General features: G+C 33.6%; 1 protein-coding gene across 1 annotated transcript; it reads left to right on the top strand.

The window, feature by feature from the left end:
* The first annotated feature begins 147 nt into the window (after nt 1-147).
* Nucleotides 148-23,565, top strand: LOC149774401 (glutamate receptor 2-like). Its single transcript, XM_089945336.1, has 7 exons — nt 148-304; nt 15,745-15,783; nt 16,765-16,965; nt 18,632-18,861; nt 19,649-19,761; nt 21,166-21,917; nt 22,628-23,565. The coding sequence occupies exons 1-7, from the start codon at nt 242-244 to the stop codon at nt 22,691-22,693; spliced, it is 1,464 nt and encodes a 487-aa protein (XP_089801462.1). The 5' UTR covers nt 148-241; the 3' UTR covers nt 22,694-23,565.
* The last annotated feature ends 987 nt before the right edge of the window (nt 23,566-24,552 follow it).

The raw sequence follows: 24,552 nt of genomic DNA, 5'->3' as shown, positions 1-24,552 counted from the left end.
ATGTCCCCAATGACATTAACGATAAACTATAATCATATTTAAGGACGGTTTTAAAAAGACCTAACTCCAGCACAAATACGAGTATCCTGTATTTGGTTTTCATTCGGGCAGACACGGCAATATGAGTTGACTGCTTCAACACTCTCAAATCATTAGTTTCAGCTTTCAGTGCAAACAACGCCCCCTTTTGTTCAGCACTTTCCACAGCGACATTTCAAAACTGTAGTCAAGAGGACTAAGAATGGATGGACATATCATATATATTCTCGCCGTCGCCAATGTTTTAATTTTGGCATTAGCACAGGTAAGGGCTGTTCTATCATTATGTAATAAACGTATTGATCTATTGTATAAACGAAAACAGTTTAAAAAAAATACAAGAACATAAAGCGTGCGCATTGTTAAGACGATGATTCAAATACATAAGACTCATTCGTTTGTATCCTTATTCGAGCCTCCACAAAGCTTTAACTATATTTGTTGTGTTCTTGTCGGTTTGGGAGCGGGGTAGTTGGATTGTTTTTTCTTTGATTGATTAACTTAGTTTGTTTGGTTAGTTGTTTAATTTGTTTAGGTGCTTTGGCTGGTTAGTTAGTTGCTTTTGTTTGTGAAGCAGACGGAGGATATTTGTTCTAACGTATCTATGTTGTAACGTGTATCAAAAGTAACATTGTTTATGAGAGAGAGAGAGAGAGAGAGAGAGACTCGCTTTTAATTATTTAGCCTGTCATGTTGTTGGTGCCAATTTCAAAATTAATTACTTGTATCACCTAACACCATATCCTGTTTCTAACGATGCAATACTTAATCACATCTAACTAGATAACGTAATTGTATAATTTCCCATATCCTTTCCGTGCTAAAGGTATCACATTCTTATTATGCTGGAAGTTTACAAAATGTTGCTTTGAATGATGTGAATGTTTTAAACACGATAGGTATTATCTGTTTCCTTTCTTGTACCACACAGCACCATCTCCAGTGACCTACGAACACGATTCTAAATGTCGCTTTCTATTCAGGATACAATTACCAAGCCATGTCCATGAAATAGCTTTCATATGGTGTTTACAAAATGCACTCTGAATAAATATTATCTATTTTCTAAAAGTCTAAATTTGGTAAGCAGATACAATTAGTATATTTATGAGGGTGGGGATTTGACTTTAGGGAAATTCCATCTTATATATATATATATATATATATATATATATAATTTATTTATTAATAAATAGAGATAAACAGTTTTAGTAATATTTGTATTATGTATAATGCACACTTATTAGAGATATAGAAAATAAATAGAAGAAATGAGAAGAATTTTTTTAAAAATAAAATTAAAATAAAATTAGAAAGATAAATATATAAAATATATATACTAATATAATCTTCACAACTGTTAAATAGGTTATCAGAACTCAATTTATATAATAAAAATATGGTGTGCATAACGCTTACTATCAAGTATTTTATAAATAATATATATATATATATATATATATATATATATATATATATATATATATATATATATCTCTAGAGAGAGAGAGAGAGAGAGTTAATGTAACATTGTGTAGGTCGAAGGCCAACGATGATGTATTAGCTCCACTACATATTATGTTTGCATGTAATTTGCCTATGTACAGTAAATAAAAAACTCAGACCGAATATAACCGCAGAACGGTGTATATACACTAATGTACCGCAATTATAATTATCATTATACAGAAATAATTATATTACAGTGTAAATAGAAGTGCCACAGTGCATCGATACAGCAACACAGACAGACGAACAAGCGAGCAATCGCTAATGCGACAAAAAAGCAGTCTGTACAAACACAAAGCTAAATATTTCATGTTAGACAATGAGAATTTAAGTGTTTTGAGGCATGTCCTTCGGCACAAACGGCATTAGCACTGTATTTCAAATTGAGAAGTAAGAAAATATACGTTTTCTGAAGGCAAAGAGGTTTTCAACAGTTGTACAGCAGTCAATGTAATTACCTAGTTGGAGAACGAAAAATGAACGTCTAAGCTTCATGGTGACAGATAACAAATAACCTGAAATAATAACGCGTGGAATAAATGTACTCAAAATCAAAATAGCAAATTACTTTTTTTCCAAGTCTAATTTTATGGATGCAATAGGACTATTTACAGTTAATAGACTCGACTCCGAAAGAAGCAAGCGGAGCAGAAAACAAATAAAAGTATAGATCAATCAAGCACGTTAACAGGAAATATATGTATTTGGAATGCAGATATTAAAAATAGAATAAACTTTCCGAGTTTCGAAACGCAATTTGTTTGTTGAAAAGTGCAACCTTCTGAAGTCGTAAAACAAATGTATCCTTAAGATAGAAAGGTACCTTATACTTTTAAACTTTTGGAACAATGAAAACATTATGACATTGCTATCAGTCATGGTGGAAAAACTTATAAATTGTTATGAACAAGAAAATTCTTAGTTTCGATGGATACTGAACTCCTAGAACGTAATAGTCTGTATAAAACACTAATATAAGAAAGGAAATGAAACATGCATTGCATACACATTTTAATTAATAGCAACGGAAAGTAAATCCACGAAACATCAGCAGAATAGAGCAAAACTGTGCCAAAACAAAAACTAAATATGAAAATTATGTTGTTGTTGTAGTAGTGTTTAACACCATTTTTCAGCACAAGATAGGCTATACATGGCGGCCAGTATAAGTGGTGGAGGAAGTACCCTGGAAAACCCCGGGAAGAACCACCGACCCACGAGAAGCTACTGGCAAGCTTTCTCACGTAACAACGTTAACCGAGCCTGAGACTCGAACCCACGCAGACAGCGGTGAGATGGCAGTCATCCGGAACTGTGAGCGCTTTAGACCATTCGGCCACTCGGGGCCCCTGAAAATTCTGTACAACGTTGACCAAACCTAAGCCGGGTAATATATACTATTACGGACGAAAAAAAGAAATGGATTGACAAAAAAGGAATTTTTTTTTTCTAAATACATCAAACAACAAGTGTAATGCACAAGATTTAACTATATCTAACAACAAGTGTAATGTGTGAAAAGTTACTAAATTTAACAAGTGCAATGTACAGTACTGAGCTATATCTAACAACGAGTGCAATGTACACGAATGAACTATATCTAATAACAGGTGCAATGTAAGGACTGAACTATATATAATAGCATGTGTAATGTACAGAAACGAACTATGTCAAACAACAGGTGCAATGTAAGGACTGAGCTATCTCTAATAACAAGTGTAATGTACAAGACAGGACAATATCGAATAACAGGTGTGATGTACAGGATTGAACTATATCCAATAACAGTTGCAATGTACAGGACTGAACTATTTACAATAACAAGTGCAAAGTACAGGACTGAACTATATGTAATAACAGGTACAATATACAGGAAAAAAACTATATCGAATAACAGGTGTAATGTACAGGACTGAACAATATCTAATATCAAGTATAATGTACAGGTCTGAGCTGTATCTAATAACAGGTGAAATGTACAGGACTGAACTATATCTAATAACAGGTGAAATGTACAGGACTGGACTATATCTAATAACAGGTGAAATGTACAGGACTGAACTATATCTAATAAAAAGCGCAATGTAAAGACTGAATTATATGTAATAACAGGTGTAATATACACGACTGAACTACATCTAACAAGAAGTGGTATGTGCTAGATTAAACGTTTCTGCTATGAGATAGTGAAAATATAAATATTCAGTTACATCAATTTTAACCTATTTGTTAAGATATTTCATTAGTTTTTATTCAACACAGGTACCACAATTGTGATAATTACATAATCATGATTGCAATTTTCCTGGACCACAGTGTAAATATGCAAACATATATCTTATTTGTAAAACCCTGTTTTTAAGAATTGCTACCAAATTAACCACACTCATTTACTATGGGAATCGTTTCAATTACTACTAAATTAGTCACACTCGATTACTGTGGGAATATTCTGAATTACTACCACATTAGCCACACTCATTTACTATTAGAATATTTTGAATTACTACAAAACTAGCTACACTCATTTGCTATGGGAATATTTTGAATTGCTACCAAATTAGCCACACTCATTTACTATGGGAATATTTTGAATTACTACCAAAGTAGCCACACTCATTTATCATGGGAACATTTTGAATTACTACCAAATTAGCCACGCTCATTTACTATGGGAATATTTTGAATTACTACCTAATTAACCACACTCATTTACTATGGGAATATTTTGAATTACTACCAAATTAGCTACACTCATTTGCTATGGGAATATTTTGAATTACTACCAAATTAGCCACACTCATTTACTATGGAAATATTTTGAATTACTACCAAATTAGCTACACTCAATTGGATTGGGAATATTTTGAATTACTACCAAATTAGCTACACTCATTTGCTATGGGAATATTTTGAATTACTACCAAATTAGCCACACTCATTTACTATGGGAATATTTTGAATTACTAACAAATTAGCCACACTCATTTACTATGGGAATATTTTGAATTACTACCAAAGTAGCCACACTCATTTACCATGGGAATATTTTGAATTACTACCAAAGTAGCCACACTCATTTATTATGGGAATATTTTGAATCACTACCTAATTAGCCACACTCATTTACTATGGGAATATTTTGAATTACTACCAAATTAGACACACTCATTTACTATGAGAATAGTTTGAATTACTACCAAATTAGCTACACTCATTTGAGTGTGGGAATATTTTGAATTACTACCAAATTAGCTACACTCATTTACCATGGGAATATTTTGAATTGCTACCAAATTAGCTACACTCATTTACTTTGTGAATATTTTGAATTACTAACAAATTAGCCACACTCATTCACTATGGGAATATTTTGAATTACTAACAAATTAGCCACACTCATTTACTATGGGAATATTTTGAATTACTAACAAATTAGCCACACTCATTTACTATGGGAATATTTTGAATTACTAACAAATTAGCCACACTCATTTACTATGGGAATATTTTGAATTACTACCAAAGTAGCTACTACCAAATTAGCCACATTCATTTACTATGGGAATATTTTGAATTACTAACAAATTAGCCACACTCATTTACTATGTGAAGAATTACTATCAAATTAGCCACACTCATTTACTATGGGAATATTTTGAATTACTACCAAATTAGCCACACTCATTTACTATGGGAATATTTTGAACTACTACCAAATTAGCCACACTCATTTGCTATGGAAATATTTTGAATTGCTACCAAATTAGCCACATTCATTTACTATGGGAATATTTTGAATTACTACCAAATTAGCTACACTCATTACTGTGTGAAGAATTAATATCAAATAAGCCACACTCATTTACTATGGGAATATTTTGAATTACTACTAAATTAGCCACACTCATTTACTATGGGAATAGTTTGAATAACTACCAAATTAGCCACTCTCATTTACTATGGGAATCGTTTGAATTACTACTACCAAATTAGCCACACTCATTTACTATGGGAATATTTTGAATTACTACCAAATTAGCCACACTCATTTACTATAGGAATATTTGTAAATACTACCAAATTAGCCACGTTCATTTACTATGGGAATATTTTGAATTACTACCAAATTAGCCACATTCATTTACTATGGGAACATTTTGAGTTACTACCAAACTAGCCACACTCATTTACTATGGGAATATTTTGAACTGCTATCAAATTAGCCACACTCATTTAATATGGGAATATTTTGAATTACTACCAAATTAGCCACATTCATTTACTATGAGAATATTTTGAATTACTAACAAATTAGCCACACTCATTTACTATGGGAACATTTTGAGTTACTACCAAACTAGCCACACTCATTTACTATGGGAATATTTTGAATTACTACCAAATTAGCCACATTCATTTACTATGGGAACATTTTGAGTTACTACCAAACTAGCCACACTCATTTACTATGGGAATATTTTGAATTACTACCAAATTAGCCACACTCATTTACTATGGGAACATTTTGAGTTACTACCAAACTAGTCACACTCATTTACTATGGGAATATTTTGAATTACTACCAAATTAGCCACACTCATTTACTATGTGAAGAAATACTATCAAATTAGCCACACTAATTTACTATGGCAATATTCTGAATTACTACCAAATTAGCCACACTCATTTACTATGTGAAGGATTACTACCAAATTAGCCACACTCATTTTTACTATGTGAAGAATTACTACCAAATTAGCCACACTCTTTTACTATGGTAATATTTTGTTTGCACCTCTTTGATGAATTATAAAATAACACACCTTTAATGATGCGTAAATTTATACATGTTTAAGGAAAGTATTATTTAGAACTTTAATTTTGCATCGAGTTGAACGTAAAATTAATGAACGGAAATAAATGGTGCAGTCATCAATGTACAGTATTGATGAAGTTCTGTCAGTTGGAAACTATTCAAAAACAGCAAAGTAAAGGTGATCGAAGAAATGTGAGTACGATGTGCAGCGTAACGTAGATATAAAGTGTAATCTAAAAGAATGTGCCTATAATGGCATCATAATACAGGAAAGCGACCGATTAGAGATAGTAATATATTAAGGGTTAAACGAGAATAAGGGACGACATAGTCTTAGCATAAATACACCAGAAGTGTCAAACTAATACGAGAAGCACAATTGAAGTTCGGTACAATTTGGTTATCTAAGGAAATCAGTTATTACAACCTAGTACCTGATCATACATAATTTTAGTTCATATTTAAAAAGATAAAACTAGTGCACCATCTTGATATGTGGCTCAATTTAGTACAGAGATTTCGTAAACTCAAGGAAATCAACATCTATCAAGGTACATTTGTCATATACTTAAATCAGTTTTTCGCATACAAGATATTGGATATTAACAACTACACCATATTAACAACTACACCTTACAATTGCCACAAGCTTTAACGATGAACAGATAAAAATCATGATGTGACATGAGATGTATGATCAGATGAATATAAACCTTTTCAACAAGGTTGTAAGGAGCCTATGGCCACGGGTGCGTTAACTGTTTACAAATGTAATTATTAAATTGCAGCACGCACTGTTGAACACTGGATGGAAGTTTCAGATATGAAATTATTTTTATAAGAGACAAAGGTGAGCCATTTTGCTGGACCTACATCTCTTTACAATGTAGTAATGGAATGACCGATACATTATTTTTCCTCCAATGTTAAATCAAATCATTAGGTCACGTGTAAAAGGCGCACGCTTCCAAGCTATAACATCTATTACACGGATTGTATCTACTTTACCAATCAATGTAAGGAGATAACAAAGCCATCAGTTATGGAAGGCAGTGGTTACGCACAGATGATACCTTCATAATACAATTCTACCAAAATATAACAAAGTTACTTAACAAATGAATAAATGTAAGTTGACCATGCTGTTGGTGGTGACATTATCCTTCTGTTACCAATTAGTATGGTTATTAGAACGGATAAACTCATTTAACATTGCATTAAACCCTTTGAATAATACGAAGGTAACAAATAATGGTATTCCAAAGTCTGAAATGTTATCTATGAACATAATGCAAAACAAACTGCAGAAGATAAACAAGAAGACACTGTGCAATAAAGGTGTAATAATAACACAGATTTTGATGACGGTGCTCGCAGTGTCATGCCTGTTACGCGGTTATACAATGTTCAAACGACACGTAACAATTTAGAAGCGAAATCAAACAATATTGATCATGAAATAAAAGTGCAGATATAAGGATAGCAACAGCATGCAAACAGTTTTTGAATTTAACCTTGGCGTGTTTTATGCGTATATGATTCTCTTGGAAGGTTTTGTTTTGTTACACATTCTGTGATGAATCCAAATATTAAGCATCGATGTACCATGACAAGTAATATGATGGGAAGAGCCTAAATAAAACCAATATGGCTAGAACTCTTAAATAATCAATTCATCAGCCTATCAAAACTTCCGGAAATTGCTACAGCTAATTCGTTTACTAAATCAATTAAACAAATGTCCAGGACATAAAGCATTTCTTTCGTCAAAACAAGATTTTGCTGGAGTAGAAGGCGCAGTTCGAGTATGAAGATTACCTAAAGTATCAGAGTTAGGTGGATGCGAGGGAGTAGTAGAGAAGGAAGAGAACAATAACACCTTTTACCAAAATGTACAGTTCCGATGGCCTAATTGGTTAAAGCGTCCGCCTCAGGATGTGGGAGGTTGTGGGTTAAAACCCCGGCCGAACCGTTCCAAAGACATAAAAATGGTATTAGCAGTTGCCTCGCTTGGCTCTCATCATTAAGAGGTTAGTACTAGGACTGGTAGGTCTGATGTCATGCTATTGTGGCTGGGTGGGACATGATGCTAAATGTTCGCGGCATGATGTCCTAGTGCTAGACATTACTATAAACTGCCACACCGTACACATCCTAGCGATGTGACTGAAAAATTGTTAAAGCTACGTTACAAATCCAAATCACACACACACAAACCTTTGGCCGAATTGGCTTTGAACAGTCCAGGCTATAGCATTATCATTGCTAATATTGTAGCGATAAAACCAATTCTGACATCATTGCTTTATAACACTCTCAATCTTTCACCTAGCGCTAATATTTTTCTAATTGTATTATTAATCTTCTTTAATATTTTCTATGACTAATTCACCAAATATTTTAAAGTTTCAGCTAATTATGCTCTATTTCATCGTTTTCCAATTGTTCCTGCAATATATCCCTTTCATTTCTATTTTTTCCCCAGATGTATTTTACTATGTCCACAATGCAACTGTCATACAAGTTAACATCATCTTCTACAACATTTACATATCCCCTTAGCTCACCTTCCTCTAGACGGATGAATAATTTTCAGTGTCAAAGGATGCTCTCCGCTTCGAGATCATCTGATATAATCGGATATAGTAGTTCCTGCCTCTCTTGCCTATTTATTAATATTAATTATTTGTCTTCATTTCCTGTATGTACCTGAATTGTGTATCTCACTTAAAATGCTGATTCTTAAAAACAATTTATGTTGAAACGTGTCAATAAGATAAATTCTTTCATCCTTGGTTTCTTTTTCTCAACATGCCTGTTTGAACTACCATAGTTGAAGTGCACGCACTGTTGTCGTTCCTCATTTCCTGTAATTCTGAACTGTTTACCATCAAGTTGTATACGATACAGGGTTCTGATGTTCGTCTTGTACGTCTATACTTCTATGAGTAGCATTGAAATTCCTTTAAGACGAGCTATTTTTTATGTTATCTTTTAATGTTTCATAAAACTGAATATCAAGTTGGTATGACATAATCAAAGCCTTATATGCCTTTCGCTTCACTTTGATCGGCTTGTATTATTGTATGCACCTATTGCATCATCACCTTTATAGACACGATTTTCTATCTTTAAATATAACCACTGACATTCTGAGTTATTTTTCATTTATTTAAACATCGAGAAAATGAACAAAGTCCATGGTGAAAGGAATTTTGATTTATCAAAGGCACAAAGGGCAATAACTCCAGTATTAATGTTTCAATTTGATCTCACTATTGAACCTCAGGGTTGGGCTCCGTATGTAAGCCAAGGCCATCTTCATTTTACAACCGTAATCGTGCATGTTCGAACGTAAAAATATTGATATTTGACTTTGCGATTGATGATATGCAACCCAATAAGATATGCAAAGTTTCCTCTAACGATGACAGATAAGATTAAGTAATTCCACGAATAGCATGAGAGTGAAACAGTTGAAGAGATAGCTTGACATATGAACACATTAACAATTTGTCAGAAATGTATACATGCAAATGCGACATCCATGAAACTGCAACTCGTAGCTTTTATGATAGAGTAAACATAAAACTACTCGAACCTAATTCCAGCTCAAACGCATAAGCCAAACGTTTTCTTGACAGTGAATTTGTTGATTAGATAGTTTTACGAGCTGTTCCAGTGTTTTTATTTAATTACAGCCAAAGCAGCGGATAATGGGTTTACTACTCTTCTGACATGTCAGTTATAAATTGTAGCTCTATATTGGATGTTGTAGAATGTGTCCTTGTGGGCTGATAAATAAACATCATGGTTTATCTTTCCAAGGCCGTTTTCTGTCCGTGAATCATAATAATTTCGTGTTCTTTCCTACTAACCTTTGTGTTGAATTCAGTTATGGAAATGACAATGTGCAACAAAGAATGTAATGCTTTCTGGACTAATTTAATTAGTATCAATATTAGAATAAGCATCTGCCAAAGAAGGTATACTGTTTGATGTAATAATAATAATAATAATAATAATATCCATGAAGTGTCATAATTGCTTCTAAACAATATTTTTGCTTGAGGTCATTACTAATAAATTCTATGGACAGAAACGTAGTATCAATAACACCTCAATTTACCTCAATAATTTGATAGACAGTGGCTAACAGAATGCAGTTGAACACTAACAAAACTACAATCTTAAAAACGTATCACTGATACTATAATACATCGTATCTCTCTATATATCAGTGTATTTATACTACATCGTATCTCTCCACGTGTCAGTGTACCTATACTACACAGTATCTATCCACGTATCAGTGTACCTATACTACTACATCGTATCTCTCCACATATTTTATTTTTTGTTCTTGTAATGCGTATGGTTCATTCCACGCACTATTACTACCCGTCGTGTCATACGTGTTGCTGTTGTCGTCATTAGCTTAATGTTCAATGTTTTGTTGTTGTTGCATTTGTACATTTAGCCCAATTTCTTTAATGATTGCGTCAAATATTTGAATTTATCTCAGTTTATTTGCCTATTGTATATATGGACATGGAAGTTTTCTCGTGATTAAAAATACAATGTTTCCATATTCCTACGTTTAAATTTTGACCTCCCATTTGTGGTCTATTATTAAACATTCATTTCGTTAGCGTGCGTGTTAAATGAATAAAGTCTTGATCTACGGACAATTAGAACATCTTGAAATCCTTAACATGTCTTCGTCTTTGGTGGCAGATTCTGAATATGTTATCGATCGGATAGTTACTAATGTCACAGCGCTTGATACCCTCTTTCGTGTTACTGATTAAGTGTGTTGTCGCACAGTCAATTTACACAGGATAAGCAAATATATAAAACAAATGAGTTGTCCTTGTAAAGACTTTAACCGATATGCATTGACTTTATTTTTCATTTTCAAAGATAGTTTATATCTATGTACGTAATGTGTGATACCTACCTTTTGAAATAACCATGATTTCTTATCTTAATTGTTAGAGTAGTTTTCTCGATTTGCTTCATCATATCTGTACGGGATAATGCTAATTGCATCTCTTATCCAGCCCTCAATATATATACAATTTTTCCGAAAAACTAAAGATCTACGTCAAAATTATATACTTTAATCATGAACTTGTTTTATTCCATTATAATTGTAGAGCTCGTAATTTTTTCACACAGACATTAGGAAATTTCTCACAATGTCAAATAAAATTAAAGGTATTTTTATGGCCCGACCTTCATATCGATAAGTAAGTGCCTGACGACTAAACAGTTCCATCACATTATGTACACGTTGAGAATAGTTTTTGTGTGTGTTCATGCTGTTTAGCCTCGAAGAGACATTGTTTATTGGATTGGTAGGTGTTTCATTAAACATTTAAAACTATTATTATATTGCTCAGGACAATTTATTTTTAGAAATGTTTATGTGTCTAATGTCTAAATCATTTCAATTGTTATGTCTCTTTTCATGAATATAGGCAGCTACGCTTTCATTGTCACATCTTTGCGTAAAAATAAGTATATCGCCTCTTCCCTTGGGTATGATTTGCACATTGATCATTTCTAAGTGTTTTGATGAACATATGGCGGATATAATAACCAGACTAGCCACTTCCATGGCAAATTAGATACAAACCTCTGCTGACCTTTTTCACACTAAATTAAGACTAGATTTACATTGTTTCATTTATCTTTCTCATTGCAATTGATTCTAGGCGTTAAAGAAAGAATCAGAAAGAATAAAAGACAGTAACTTAATACCTTTTGATAGCACAAAGGTTACAAGTCATTTAGCTATGAATATATGTCATAATTATGGAAACGATTCCTATGCAATATGAACAGCCTCGACGCTATAGATCTTAAGCTTTAACGTGTCTGGTTGATTATTGCTTGAAACTATACCGTGTTACACACATGTTAGAACGTCCACAGTCTTTGGGAATAATTTATTGAGGAACGTAATTTAAGCCTGTAAGATATTAATTCATGACGGCTCTTGATTTCTTTCATGAAGGTCATACTTTCAAGGCCAGTTGATAGTGATGCAAATTCGTTTGTGCTCATGGTAAATGCAATGCCTGAGCAGATCAAGTCTATGTGCCCGACAGGACAACTGTCATTCCAAGTAAATGAATACTATGAAAGTGACCTGTATAAATACAAAACGGATTATATAAGGAATTTAATTTTTAACGTTTCACAAGTTAGTTAAACGGCTTTCCAAAAATATACGAAAACTAATATCATCACGAAAGAAATTGTGCAACAAAATGCGGAATATATACCAAACAAAAGAACAGTAGATTTAACAGTTCTAGATATTGTAGGAGAGTCATGTAGTTTGATATTATCTTAAAGCCACTTTGCAAAGAGGTTTCCAGCTGCATAAAGAATGTTACTAATTTTCTAAACCAAGTACCAGGCATTGTGAATACTTGCTACTTTGTATATACTGTAGTAAAGTTAAATACCAATATTCCGTATGACCTTGGAATTTATGTGCACATTGAAGTTTAGGCTAGAGAGTGATATATATGTATATGTATATATATATATATATATATATATATATATATATATATATATATATATATATATATATATATATATATATATATATATATATATATATATATCGCGATTCAATCACTAATTGATAAATTAGTCACTTAAACTAAATTTTGAACGCAATGTGTTTTCTTTTAATGGTGAGTATTACATATAGAAGAAAGATACGGCAATGGACAACAAAGGGGCACCACGGTATTGTACATTAATCGTAGGGAACCTGTAAGACATTATTTGACGGAATGTGGGACAGATGCGGAAAAGAACTTAGGGATTATCTGAGAAAGAACTGGAAGAGATTGTTTAACGACTCCTTCCTAATATGTAATCAACATATATCGAAAGAAGAATTATTCCATGAACTTAACAAATTATTCCAGCATTCACAAAAACATGAGAGCGAAGCATGTGTTCTATTCCTGCACATACTCGTCAAAACATTTGGTACCCATATTTCTATTGATATATATAGTAAACTAACAGGCACATCACTATCTCAAGTTAAAAATCTTGTCATGTAAAACACAAAATGCATAATCATTTTAATCTTGCATCAAGAGTAGTACTAATTGTAATGGATAAACATACACAAAAAAGGATTCACGGAATTTGTTTTACCATAATACCTCCGCAGTCAAAATTAACAATTAACTAGAGGACATTATCAGTCGGAGAATATTAAGAACGAAACGAAATGGATCTGTCAAGGTAGATAAGCATAAAACGATTAATCCATCATAAAATGGACTTCCTTCTATATATATATATATATATATATATATATATATATATATATATATATATATATATATATATATATCACCTAGTTGCCATTATATAAGTCAACGCACTAAATTCGAGAAAAATATGCCAACTGATGGTTTTGGAAAAATAATAAGGGCTTCAGAGTCAATAAGCCACAACGAAGAAGAATTATTTTCCCGGTGGCGGAGTGGTAAGAGCATCCGATTCAGATGCGGGAGGTCGCGTGTTCGAAACCTGGCCGAATCATACTAAAGATTTATAAAATTGATACTAACGGCTGCCTCGCTAGGAGCTCAGCATCAAGGTGTTTGTGTTAGGACTAGTCGGCCTGGTGTCAGAATAATGTGAATGGTCGGAACATCATGTTCCAGTGCTAGACATCGCTATAAACTACCAAACTGCGGACATTTGAGTGATATGTTTGAAGGTTTTTAAAGCTACGTTAAAAAAACCAAAATCACACACACACACACACACACACACACACACACCAGCTGCTTTGCAGTTTTTCACGTTAACATTTTTGATGCAATGTTTCGGATTTAGGCTAGATATAGACTCCATACACGTCATAACATAGCTGTGGTCCCAATAAAAAGCATGCAAATGACAAGACCTAAACGTGTCTTCTTTAGCTGATAATACGAATGGCAATCTCAAAATGTACCTTCTTAGTTCTGTAAATCGGAATTGTATGACCTGTGTGATTAAACAGCTCACAAAGCACAACTGTAATTTAATTTCGAATACATTTTCACTGCAATCACATTCGTCTCACTGCACTCAAAATCAATTGAACGTGATATACTGTAGCGTCGTTTAGATAATTTCAATTGAAAGAAGTCATATTTTCGCATGTTCTATTTCCAAACATTCAACGACGAGAACAACACATACCGCTGAATCAGGACACGAGCCTCCCGGTTCGAATCACACGTACTTCTTGCGGAAATGACACAGCTAATGCATGCAATCCATAAGCAGCAGAACTGAGTATAATTAACAAATAAAATCCCAACAATCCATTCACTCCAGAAAAACTGGAAAAGTTGTTGCTATGCGCATTTATTCCTAATCTAACTCTAAATTTCCAAAGCGACAATTCTGTTTAATATTATTGTCGAATGAGAGGTGCTAAGTGCACATTAATATTGGTATTGTGTATTGATTAATCTAGGAATACATTGTTAGTTTGGAATACAGCATAAATTCGATTGCTTTGTTTCTTGAAGTGTATTTTTATAATTAAACCTTAGGTAGAATAACAAAATGAGCATATTATAAAACGGTTACTGCATTTTTGGGGATGGTTCGTGCAGTATTGATCCGAAAAAATCGGTCATATTTTCCCAAACTATAATAACTAAGTATTTAAGATTAATCAAAAATTGAGACAACATTACTGGTTTGTTGATTGTATCAATACATTCACACAGTTGTTGCATCATGATTATAGCAAGGCAGTATTGGTTGTTTAAATTATGTATCACGTTATAAATTGCATAAATACATTGACTATCTTTCACATTTTTGGAATACAGTACTAGGACTTTAAAAAAATGCTTTCTAAGAGTGTAAAGGTTTTTTATTATCGACTTTGTGTTTTTGTACATAAGTATTGTGTATCGATATTAAGTTGATTTTATCTTGCCCTACAACAACGACATAAATGACAATGACCTTAAAATTGCTTGCTTATACAAATACTTCTAAATTATGGTCTAAGAGCAAATAGTGGTGCTCATTTTATGTTATTAAATGTTTACTTTGGTGATTGTAAGATTTTCTTGTGATCTTTATAATAACAAATCTAATTTTCTATATATCTACCTTTCGAGTATGTGTGCGAACTTCATTTTGTATATCGTGTCAAGCTAGTGGCTGTTTAGTTTTAGTAAGAGGTTAGCTCTGTACATCCTTAATCAGCAACGGACTATATTTGACTTGAAACTTGCTAATTGCTTGGAAATATTACGTATTTTCTTCATATCAACATGTCCTTTTTATGTAAAATATTTCTTTAAATCTGTTTTCAGAACCCTGTTAAAGTGACTTATAAAGTTACGAGTTTACCGGTACGTATACTTTATTCGATTGATATTAAGGGGCAAAACTCGCGATGATCTTATAAATTCTCGCATGCCTTTGTGTCTTAATTTACATATCGTCCACTCATTGGATAGATGTGTCAAGAAAATGAACTCAGAGTTGTTAGCAGTCTAGCTATGAACAATGACTTTGTAGAAATCGTTTCGGGATACTAGCTAGATTGTTTTAATCACAATCTGATTCCAGACCATTTACAATTTGAATACAACTATCTAAATAACGTAAATCATTTTAAGGACATTATAATTGTCAAAAGATGGATGCATAAACTGATAACATCACATCATTTTAAGCAATTTTGAATATAACTAATTTTCCTGTGTTATGTGCTTTGTATTCAAGATGCTACTATTGTTTAGCATGCAGACAAATACTTTTAAATGCATACGTGCTGAGGCATACATAATACTATATATTTATTTTTGTGAGGTAAATTGTCTACGCATATTCTGTATTGTCGCACATATAAAATTCATAACATGTAGGTGTGGGGCGTGTGAGAGACAGATAGAAACAAGGTTTCCCTTTATACACACATTCGCAAAGCACAAAATGACACGCGTACAAGAATAACTATTGAAATGTAGATTTTTTTAAAAACACGAAACTCTCCGGAGTCATGGAAAGGCCGCAACTGAGGAAAATAACGAAAGAAAAACCAAAATGATCAACAAGTCAAGAAAGGAAGCTTAAGTGAACTGTAAGGCGATCAACAGACTCTAATGGAAGCGAGATATACAAAGCTGAGCTTGTGATATTGACAATAAAATGCATCAACCAATGCATTCTATCGACACATTTTATGGACAATATCCGTGCTATACCTCAGCTTGCGTACTTGTGTGTGCGCGTGCATTTGGGAAGAAAAGATAAAGCCGTACATGCATTAAATGCTAAAAATACGTTGTATTCTGAACTGAATTAGAATAAGTTCTCAAACATTTCAGGAAGATCCGTTTCTGATGAAAAAGGCATCAACCCCAGCTGGAAATCAACAATATGAGGGTTTTGTAGTTGACATCTTAGACTATATTGCAAATTTCCTGAACATTTCTTACGTCATTACCATGCCTGCAGACTCCAGATACGGTTTCTATGATGTTTCGTCTGGAAATTGGACAGGGATGATCGGAGAGCTAATAAGAGGAGTAAGTCTTTTGCGTCATCTCATCTTTTCGCTATTAACCAGCTATATATTTCACACACAAAACTGGTATGACCTATCAATTTACTGTGTTACGACTCTATGGTCATAAACTAACTAACAGAAAGAATCGAAATCAGCAAGTTTCTTAAATCTTGGCAAAAACTTTAATTATCAAATTTATAAATGGAAATGTGAGATGAACTTAAAGTGTTATGAAATTAATCCTAAATAATCCTGATTCCTGATAAAGTTGAGTTTAAATTCCAAATAAATGAAAAGTTCCGTATAAATTTCAAAACCTGAAATTACTGATCCGCTAAGAAGTGTGACGTCGTCAAAATGGCGTAGTCCAGAACACCTTTGAATAATTCGCAATAGTTCCAGGATAATATTATAGTCCAAACAATTAGCACTTTCTATTGCCACTGAACAGTTCAAACAAATGTTTTCCTCTCAAATAATATATAAGTACAACATAAGAAAACGTCTGCAGTCTTACAATAGAACACAAGAAATAAGAATGACTCCAACATAGGAATGAATCTGATTGCTCCGTTCTCTCCTTATATATACCTTCTATTACGACTATATTTCACAACATAACCCCACATGCCAGATCTTACTACTCGCTATATTTAACAATTTTCATTTTCATGTGACCTATCTTAACCAAACGGAAATTACTTAATTCTTCTAGAGCCGTCCAAACCCCACCAGCGGATGCGACATCAATCCAAAGTTGTCAACAAGTCTTAATATTAAGACTGTTATTAGCAATTGTCAACAAATACGTTAGCATCTACATGTATTAATAGATTCTTAATAATTCTAAAACAAACCCCAGTCACGTAAGCAAGATCTAAGCAAAGATAATATAAAATTAATACAATTTACAGCCATGTGTATGTATGTATATATATATATATATATATATATATATATATATATATATATATATATATATATATATATATATATATATATATAATGGTAAAACGGTACCTGTGAACACTTCGATGCGAAGGAAATATGGTTAACGAGGACAATATTTCAAAGTACATTTTCCTTAATTTTATAATAATGTTCAACCGCTTTGCAACGAAAATTCTTTTTAACAAAAAGCTAAACATTTTGGTCTCGTGAGGGTTCTTTATCGCCAAGCTTTATAAATTAAATAATAGACGGTTTGGGAACCATTTCTCCAGCTGACATAAAGAAACTGTGGGGATAAAAAAAAAAAACATGTTAAGTTTTTCAGAAGCTGCACATATTTCAAAACATCGCATTACAAAATCACAGTATTTACTAAAAATTTAGAAGCATATTGAAATGTGCCTTATGAGGATCAAAACCTTGTAATGATATAACTTTGCTCAATATGAGATACGCATAAAAGGGTCATAAAATTTACGTGAAATAAAACTCTGATAGGTCCATAGCATAATGATACCCATCTCCATCTTTTCTGTATCAGTTTCTCAAAAGTAAATGCTTGACAAATAACAAAAGTAAATGTCGCTGAAAGGTGACTATCAAGAGACAGATAGGCCAGATAGACAAAGCAAAAACCAACCATAAATAGGCTGATATTTCTAATGATATAGACAGAAACATAAATAGACATAATCACATATGCTTAACGTATAATATCCAGCATTGTGTTGCAGGAAGTTGACATTGCAGCTGCCCCTCTGACTGTGACAAGGGACAGGGCACGAGTCGTAGATTTCAGTCAACCGTATCTTGAAGCCGGCTTGAGGATTCTCATCAAACGTCCAGAGAATTGGAATGTAATGGAAGAGATGTTTGTCTTGCTCTCCCCTATGAGACCAGAAGTCTGGACTGTGACAATTCTTTTATTTGTCGCAGTGGCCATTTTTCTTACCGTCATAGGAAGGTACTTGGAACTTGTGTAAAAATAACGAGATATCAGTGATGATACGTTTCTTGGGGACGAGGGTATTTTGTGACGAAATTAAAAATTGGTTTTCAATGTGACTGATTTTAAAGATCGAAGACAAATATATAGTTCCAGAGATTTCAATTTTTAAACTGTATATCTGTGGATTGGCATCATTTTACAAAAATGTGGCTAAAAGTGTTAATTTCTAAAGCACTTACACACTTGATTAAATCAGAGTAATCCAATTTAACAGTTTGTGTATACCATATTTAACTTAAATTGTTTGCCAACACTTTTAATACGTATACTCTGTGTCTCCTGATAAACATAGCCTCTTCCTTTTCATTATATATCCTGTACACATATTCTCTAGTTATGCTTTTCATGAATTTGCTAATATACAATGTACATTTGATTATAAAAATATAATTATCTTTCAGTGATATTGCACTTGTAATGTACTTGCTTATTTCAATGATGCGTGTATTTGACATGTATAAGTTGCTACAGTGTGTACAACACCAAACTCTGGATGCCAGTTAAGATTCCGTTGTTTTGTTTTACTTCAAAATTTAATTTAGCATGCATTACCCACTCTACAATATATATATATATATATATATATATATATATATATATATATATATATATATATATATATATATATATATATATATACAGTGTCTCACATCGAAGCAAACAACTATTCTATCTTTGATTTTCTTTTTTGTTTATTATTCATCATTTGTTTCGCACATAACACATCATTCCCTTCTTTCAGATTTAGTCCCTGGGAACAGCCTTACGTTATAGGCAGCATGTCTGGGATAGGGACATATGGCATGTCTCTGCACAACAGCCTTCTGTTCTCCTTCTCCTCCCTGATGTGGCAAGGTAACTACACTTATAGAAGGCATATTCCTCTCATGCGTGGTACATAAATACCGGGGCTAAGAAGAGTACAGGACTTTTACAAAACAAAGACGTAAATCAACATTAATCAAACACCCTTTTGTAAGCAAACCTAAAGTATCCATCCTCCGCGCGGTTTATGAAGTAGAGGCTGATTCAGAGTTCTTGACCTCCGAAGAGATTGTACATTTCACTATTCAACAACAAAGCGGAATATTTTCAAACAGTTAATAGAATAGCACAAATGAGTAAAAATAAGTGACGATGGCCCCTCTTAAGAGAGGAGGTTCAATTACGATTTCTTGACCTCGAAATAGATTAATCATTTCACTGTTCAAATCTGAATATATCCAAAAAGATGATATAACGCCTTTACTGGTTAACACTAACTGAAGGCTACTCTTGTGTTGGAAGTGGTTGGTTTCTGTACTTATAGCACTAGAAAACATCGCCATCCAAGGTCACATACATAAGGTAAGGACCTGCCATGTTTTAATCCACTTACGAACTTTAATTAATTGGTTACAGACAGATAATACTTTAGCTCCATTGATTCGTTACCCCTTTTTATGAAAACACTTCATGTACCACAATGAAGACAGGAATCTTAGTGAAATGAAACAGTCTGTGTTAAAAGAGTTCAGAACGGGGGGGGGGGGGGGAGAGAGAAAGAGAGAGAGAGAGAGAGATAGAGAGAGAGAGAGAGAGAGATAGATAGATAGAGAGAGAGAGAGAGAGAGAGAGAGAGAGATGTCCACCATGTTTTTCATAGTAGTTTAAATGGGACTTAATATGGCTGGACATAATACAATTGCTTACTATAGTAGGACATTATATATGTTGTACGGGGATTATAGAGGTCCAATATAATTTGCCATCTTAGCAACACTGCATTTTAGATTTTGACCAAGCAAAAGGGTCTAAACTACATCCCCATGATCTCGAATGCTCTAATCTATAATCCTAAGTTGATACTGTTTGTGCAAACGTGACATAATCTAGTTTAATTTGAACAATACTGTAGTTGTCGCATCCCTTTAGCGTACATTGTCTTACCGTCTAGTACCCGGATGTGATTAGCAGTCAGATCTGAAAGTGGCATTGGAGGGTTGATTAGCTGTGGAAAAGGTGTGGGTGATATTTTCTGTTGTGTTTTTTTATATATTGTTTTAATTTCATCACTACATATTAACGAACTGTTTACTGCATGGGATTCAATGTATTTCGTTGTATTTTCATTGTGCATCTTTATTCTTTTTTTCTGTACAGTCAGTATGGATACAATAGTAGTTTCGTTATTGTTGGAAAATAGTGTCTCTGCCATTTTATGCAATTAAATAATGACGTCAGTGTAATTAAGATTCGGTTGAATTTGTTGTTCTTTAGGTTTCCGTGTTGCACCTCGGTCCGCATCCGGTCGGATCATCGCCTGCTTCTGGTGGATGTTTACTCTATTCTTCTTAATGGTTTATGGAGCCAACCTAACAGCGTTTTTTCTAACAAAAGAACCGTTGCTTCGGTCCTTGCCATTTGCAACCTTCGATGAGTTAGCTAGACAAACAGACGTTCAGTATGGCTTTCTCAAGTATGGCGCAACTAGAGCCTATTTTGAAAAATCGAAATTGGCAACAGATCAAAATATATGGAATAATATTAAAAACAATATTGACAACCTTCCCAATAACTACGTTGAAGCTATCGGTCGAGTGAGAAACAGCGATGGGAAATACGCTTTCATAATAGAAGGATCTGCAGCTCAGTATGCTGCGGCACAGCAACCATGTGATCTAATGGTGGTTGGCGAGGCGCGATCAGATCGAGTTTATGGCTTTGCCTGCAGGAAGAGTCTCGACTTCTGCAGGCAACTGGATATGGCGATTCTACATATGAAGGAGAACCAGGATCTTGAAATGCTGAGAAAGAAATGGTTTGAACGCGACTGCTTCAGTGACTTACAGCACGAATACATGTACAAAGGGATTCCGTTTCTAGATAAGGGCGAGGCACCCAACATGGCACAGATGAAGGGCGTGACCCTGAAGAGATTTGGCGGTCCTCTGCTGATACTACTGATTGGCATCATTCTGAGCAGTCTAGTTCTAGTGGGCGAAATAATATGGTCAAGGCGATATGGAGAGGTATGTAATGGTACTGACGGACGGACACAAAGACAAATACAAACACACTGGCACCCATAGAGGCTTCATTTACCAGTCACTGACTTAGGTAGCAATAAATAACGTACTGAGCATAAAATAACAGTACATCTTAAGCATGATAAGCTTGCGATTTTTGTACATGTGGACTATATGGTGTCTTCATGAACCTACATATTATTCGTATCCTTCTTGAATTTTTTAGACTTGAAATTCTTTTAAACAGTTTTTCATAGTTATATTTAATTTCTGTCGTATAAATGAATTTAAGCGGCATACTTTAGCACACATATATGAAACAATGTCGGCAATCAAACTTGTAATGCTAGAAGGCATGCTGATGCGCTTAACCATTAGGCCACGAGTGACATCTGTCGATCGATTATCGCATAATAAAATGATGCAAATTTAAATTACTAGCCGTGAATCTGGACGTAATCAAGTTGGAACTATAGCTGCTTCGTTGGTAAGACACAATGGAGTGAAAAAGATTTAGTTTTAATGTTTTGCTTACATACGTATGTACGTACGTACATACATACATGCATACATACATACATACATACATACATACATACATACATACATTTCACCATTTCTTTTATGATTCATATTCTTTGTTACCATCCACTTAAAACTCGTGAGCCGATCATCAAGATTTTTATTATCAAATACCATGGTTTTTTTTGTAGCCCAAACCTGTCCATCTCGCTGAGGACCAAGAAAAGATACGGGAGGCGGTGGACATGGCGCCATAGACCTGACGCTACTAAAATGTATGAAGGTCAATGTCATCTCCGGTTGCTGAATTTGTTTGCTAATTTGTATAATCATTAGTGCATAGCCTATCAAAATAGAAAATTGCATTCGTTAATAAAAAAAATATACGTTGCAGAGTAGACCCGTGATAAGGAAAAACTATTTCCAAATTTCCGTGAATATAAAAAAAATCGCCGATGCGATCTATCCAAATATAATCTGAACCGCATCATTACAAATATTCAAAGTGTCTCAAACGCTGAGCAAAATTTACCTGCTAATGTCACTTGGAGAACAAACATAATATTGGAATATTTTTGGATAGTTTAACTGATCGTTTATTTGACTGACTGATAGGTTGAGTTACAAAGAGGCCTTTCTACATATATTATATTTTATACATATATCATATATGATGCTATATTATGTAGTCTTATAACCTTTTAAATTTTAGCCCATGTGCTTTAATATTATATATATATATATATATATATATATATATATATATATATATATATATATATATATATATATTCATATTCAAACCAAGTAACATATCTGATGAATGAGCTATGTCGCGTCCCGCCCCCCAAAAAAAAAAAAAAACATTATATGCAAGTAGAGTAAAATAACCAACTGTTGCTCATGCGTATAACTGAGCCCTGTGGATCTACCTAAACGAACTGATCCTAATATATTTTGTAACATCTTCATGAGTGACAAGACTCTGCGTCTGCTCCCAGGTGAGTGAAGGAGCGGGTGGTTAACCCGACAGAAAGCCGCTTTGGAGATGGTTTCTTTACTATGGTTTATAAAGTGCTTTATGGCTAAAGTTCTATTTGATAATTAAATATTCATACAAGTATATCAATTACTGACTTATTTTATTTGAGCCTCAAAACCTCTTTTTGCATATGTTTATATTTTCACACCACTTGTTAATGTGTACACTAAAGATACACAATTTACACTGTGGAAGAAAAATGCAGGTACATCAGTGTAATCTGAGTGATCTGACTGTATCATACATTTGCTCAATAGTCTAGACAGGCGACAGTCAAATTGAAAGTACAGAGATAGGAACCATTCTTAAGATACATACAGGGGCATATAAAAGCAAAAATCGCTTGTAACTCATTGCAGAGCCATATTGAACGAAGAAGAACCTTGCCCACATTTGACATATATATTTTTTATTTGTACAGATATTCTACCATTTACATTATCGTGTTAAAATGGGATTAATTAGGTAAAGAGTTGAGTTAGAGGCTTATTTTAAAATATGTAATCTCAATTTTATACAAAGTTGATGTATGCTCCGACATATTTAGCCTTTTGATATACAATTCTCACACCATCCCGCTTGTTTGTACACCCGCCCCAAAACGATGTTAGAAACACAAGTCATCAAGGATATAAAACAGCATATAATGTAGTAATTTCATTCATTGATTTATAAATTAAAACATGATTGTCGCCCGGGAGTTTCCTTAGCGACACAGTCGACAAATTTGAATGATTAATGGAGGTTTTAAAGCAACAGGTGTGATGTAGTTCGCATTCTTTGATAATCTCTATATTACCGTACATTCTCGAGTTATGTCTTTTCGAACAACAACTGCAGACAAGAGTTACTCCTATTTATTTGTTTAAATTGTTGTATAAATGTACAAATTCTATACATTGCAAGTATTGGACGCAGACGACACATACTTTTCTGAAATTGACTATTCTAGAAAACAGAGAAGGAGAACGGGCTGTCTGTTCTTTTATTTACATCGGGGGCTTCCGTTTGCTTTGAAATGGCAATAAATCGGCAATGGTACAGACCCCTTGGCGACAGTCAGATTATAAATTA

The sequence above is a fragment of the Sinohyriopsis cumingii genome, unplaced genomic scaffold, assembly GCF_028554795.1.
Source record: "Sinohyriopsis cumingii isolate HCF-2022 unplaced genomic scaffold, ASM2855479v2 utg000233l, whole genome shotgun sequence".
Taxonomy (NCBI): domain Eukaryota; kingdom Metazoa; phylum Mollusca; class Bivalvia; order Unionida; family Unionidae; genus Sinohyriopsis; species Sinohyriopsis cumingii.
The sequence above is the reverse complement of the archived record's forward strand: the minus strand, read 5'-3'. Positions and strand labels throughout refer to the sequence as shown.

What these genes read in the sequence shown, in the direction of transcription:
- LOC149774401 (XM_089945336.1), top strand. Translation starts at nt 242, where the DNA reads ATGGATGGACATATCATATATATTCTCGCCGTCGCCAATGTTTTAATT. An exon ending in TAATTTTGGCATTAGCACAG is followed by an intron (nt 305 to 15,744) that starts GTAAGGGCTGTT and finishes ATCTGTTTTCAG; the next exon opens with AACCCTGTTAAAGTGACTTA. An exon ending in TTTCTTACCGTCATAGGAAG is followed by an intron (nt 18,862 to 19,648) that starts GTACTTGGAACT and finishes CCCTTCTTTCAG; the next exon opens with ATTTAGTCCCTGGGAACAGC.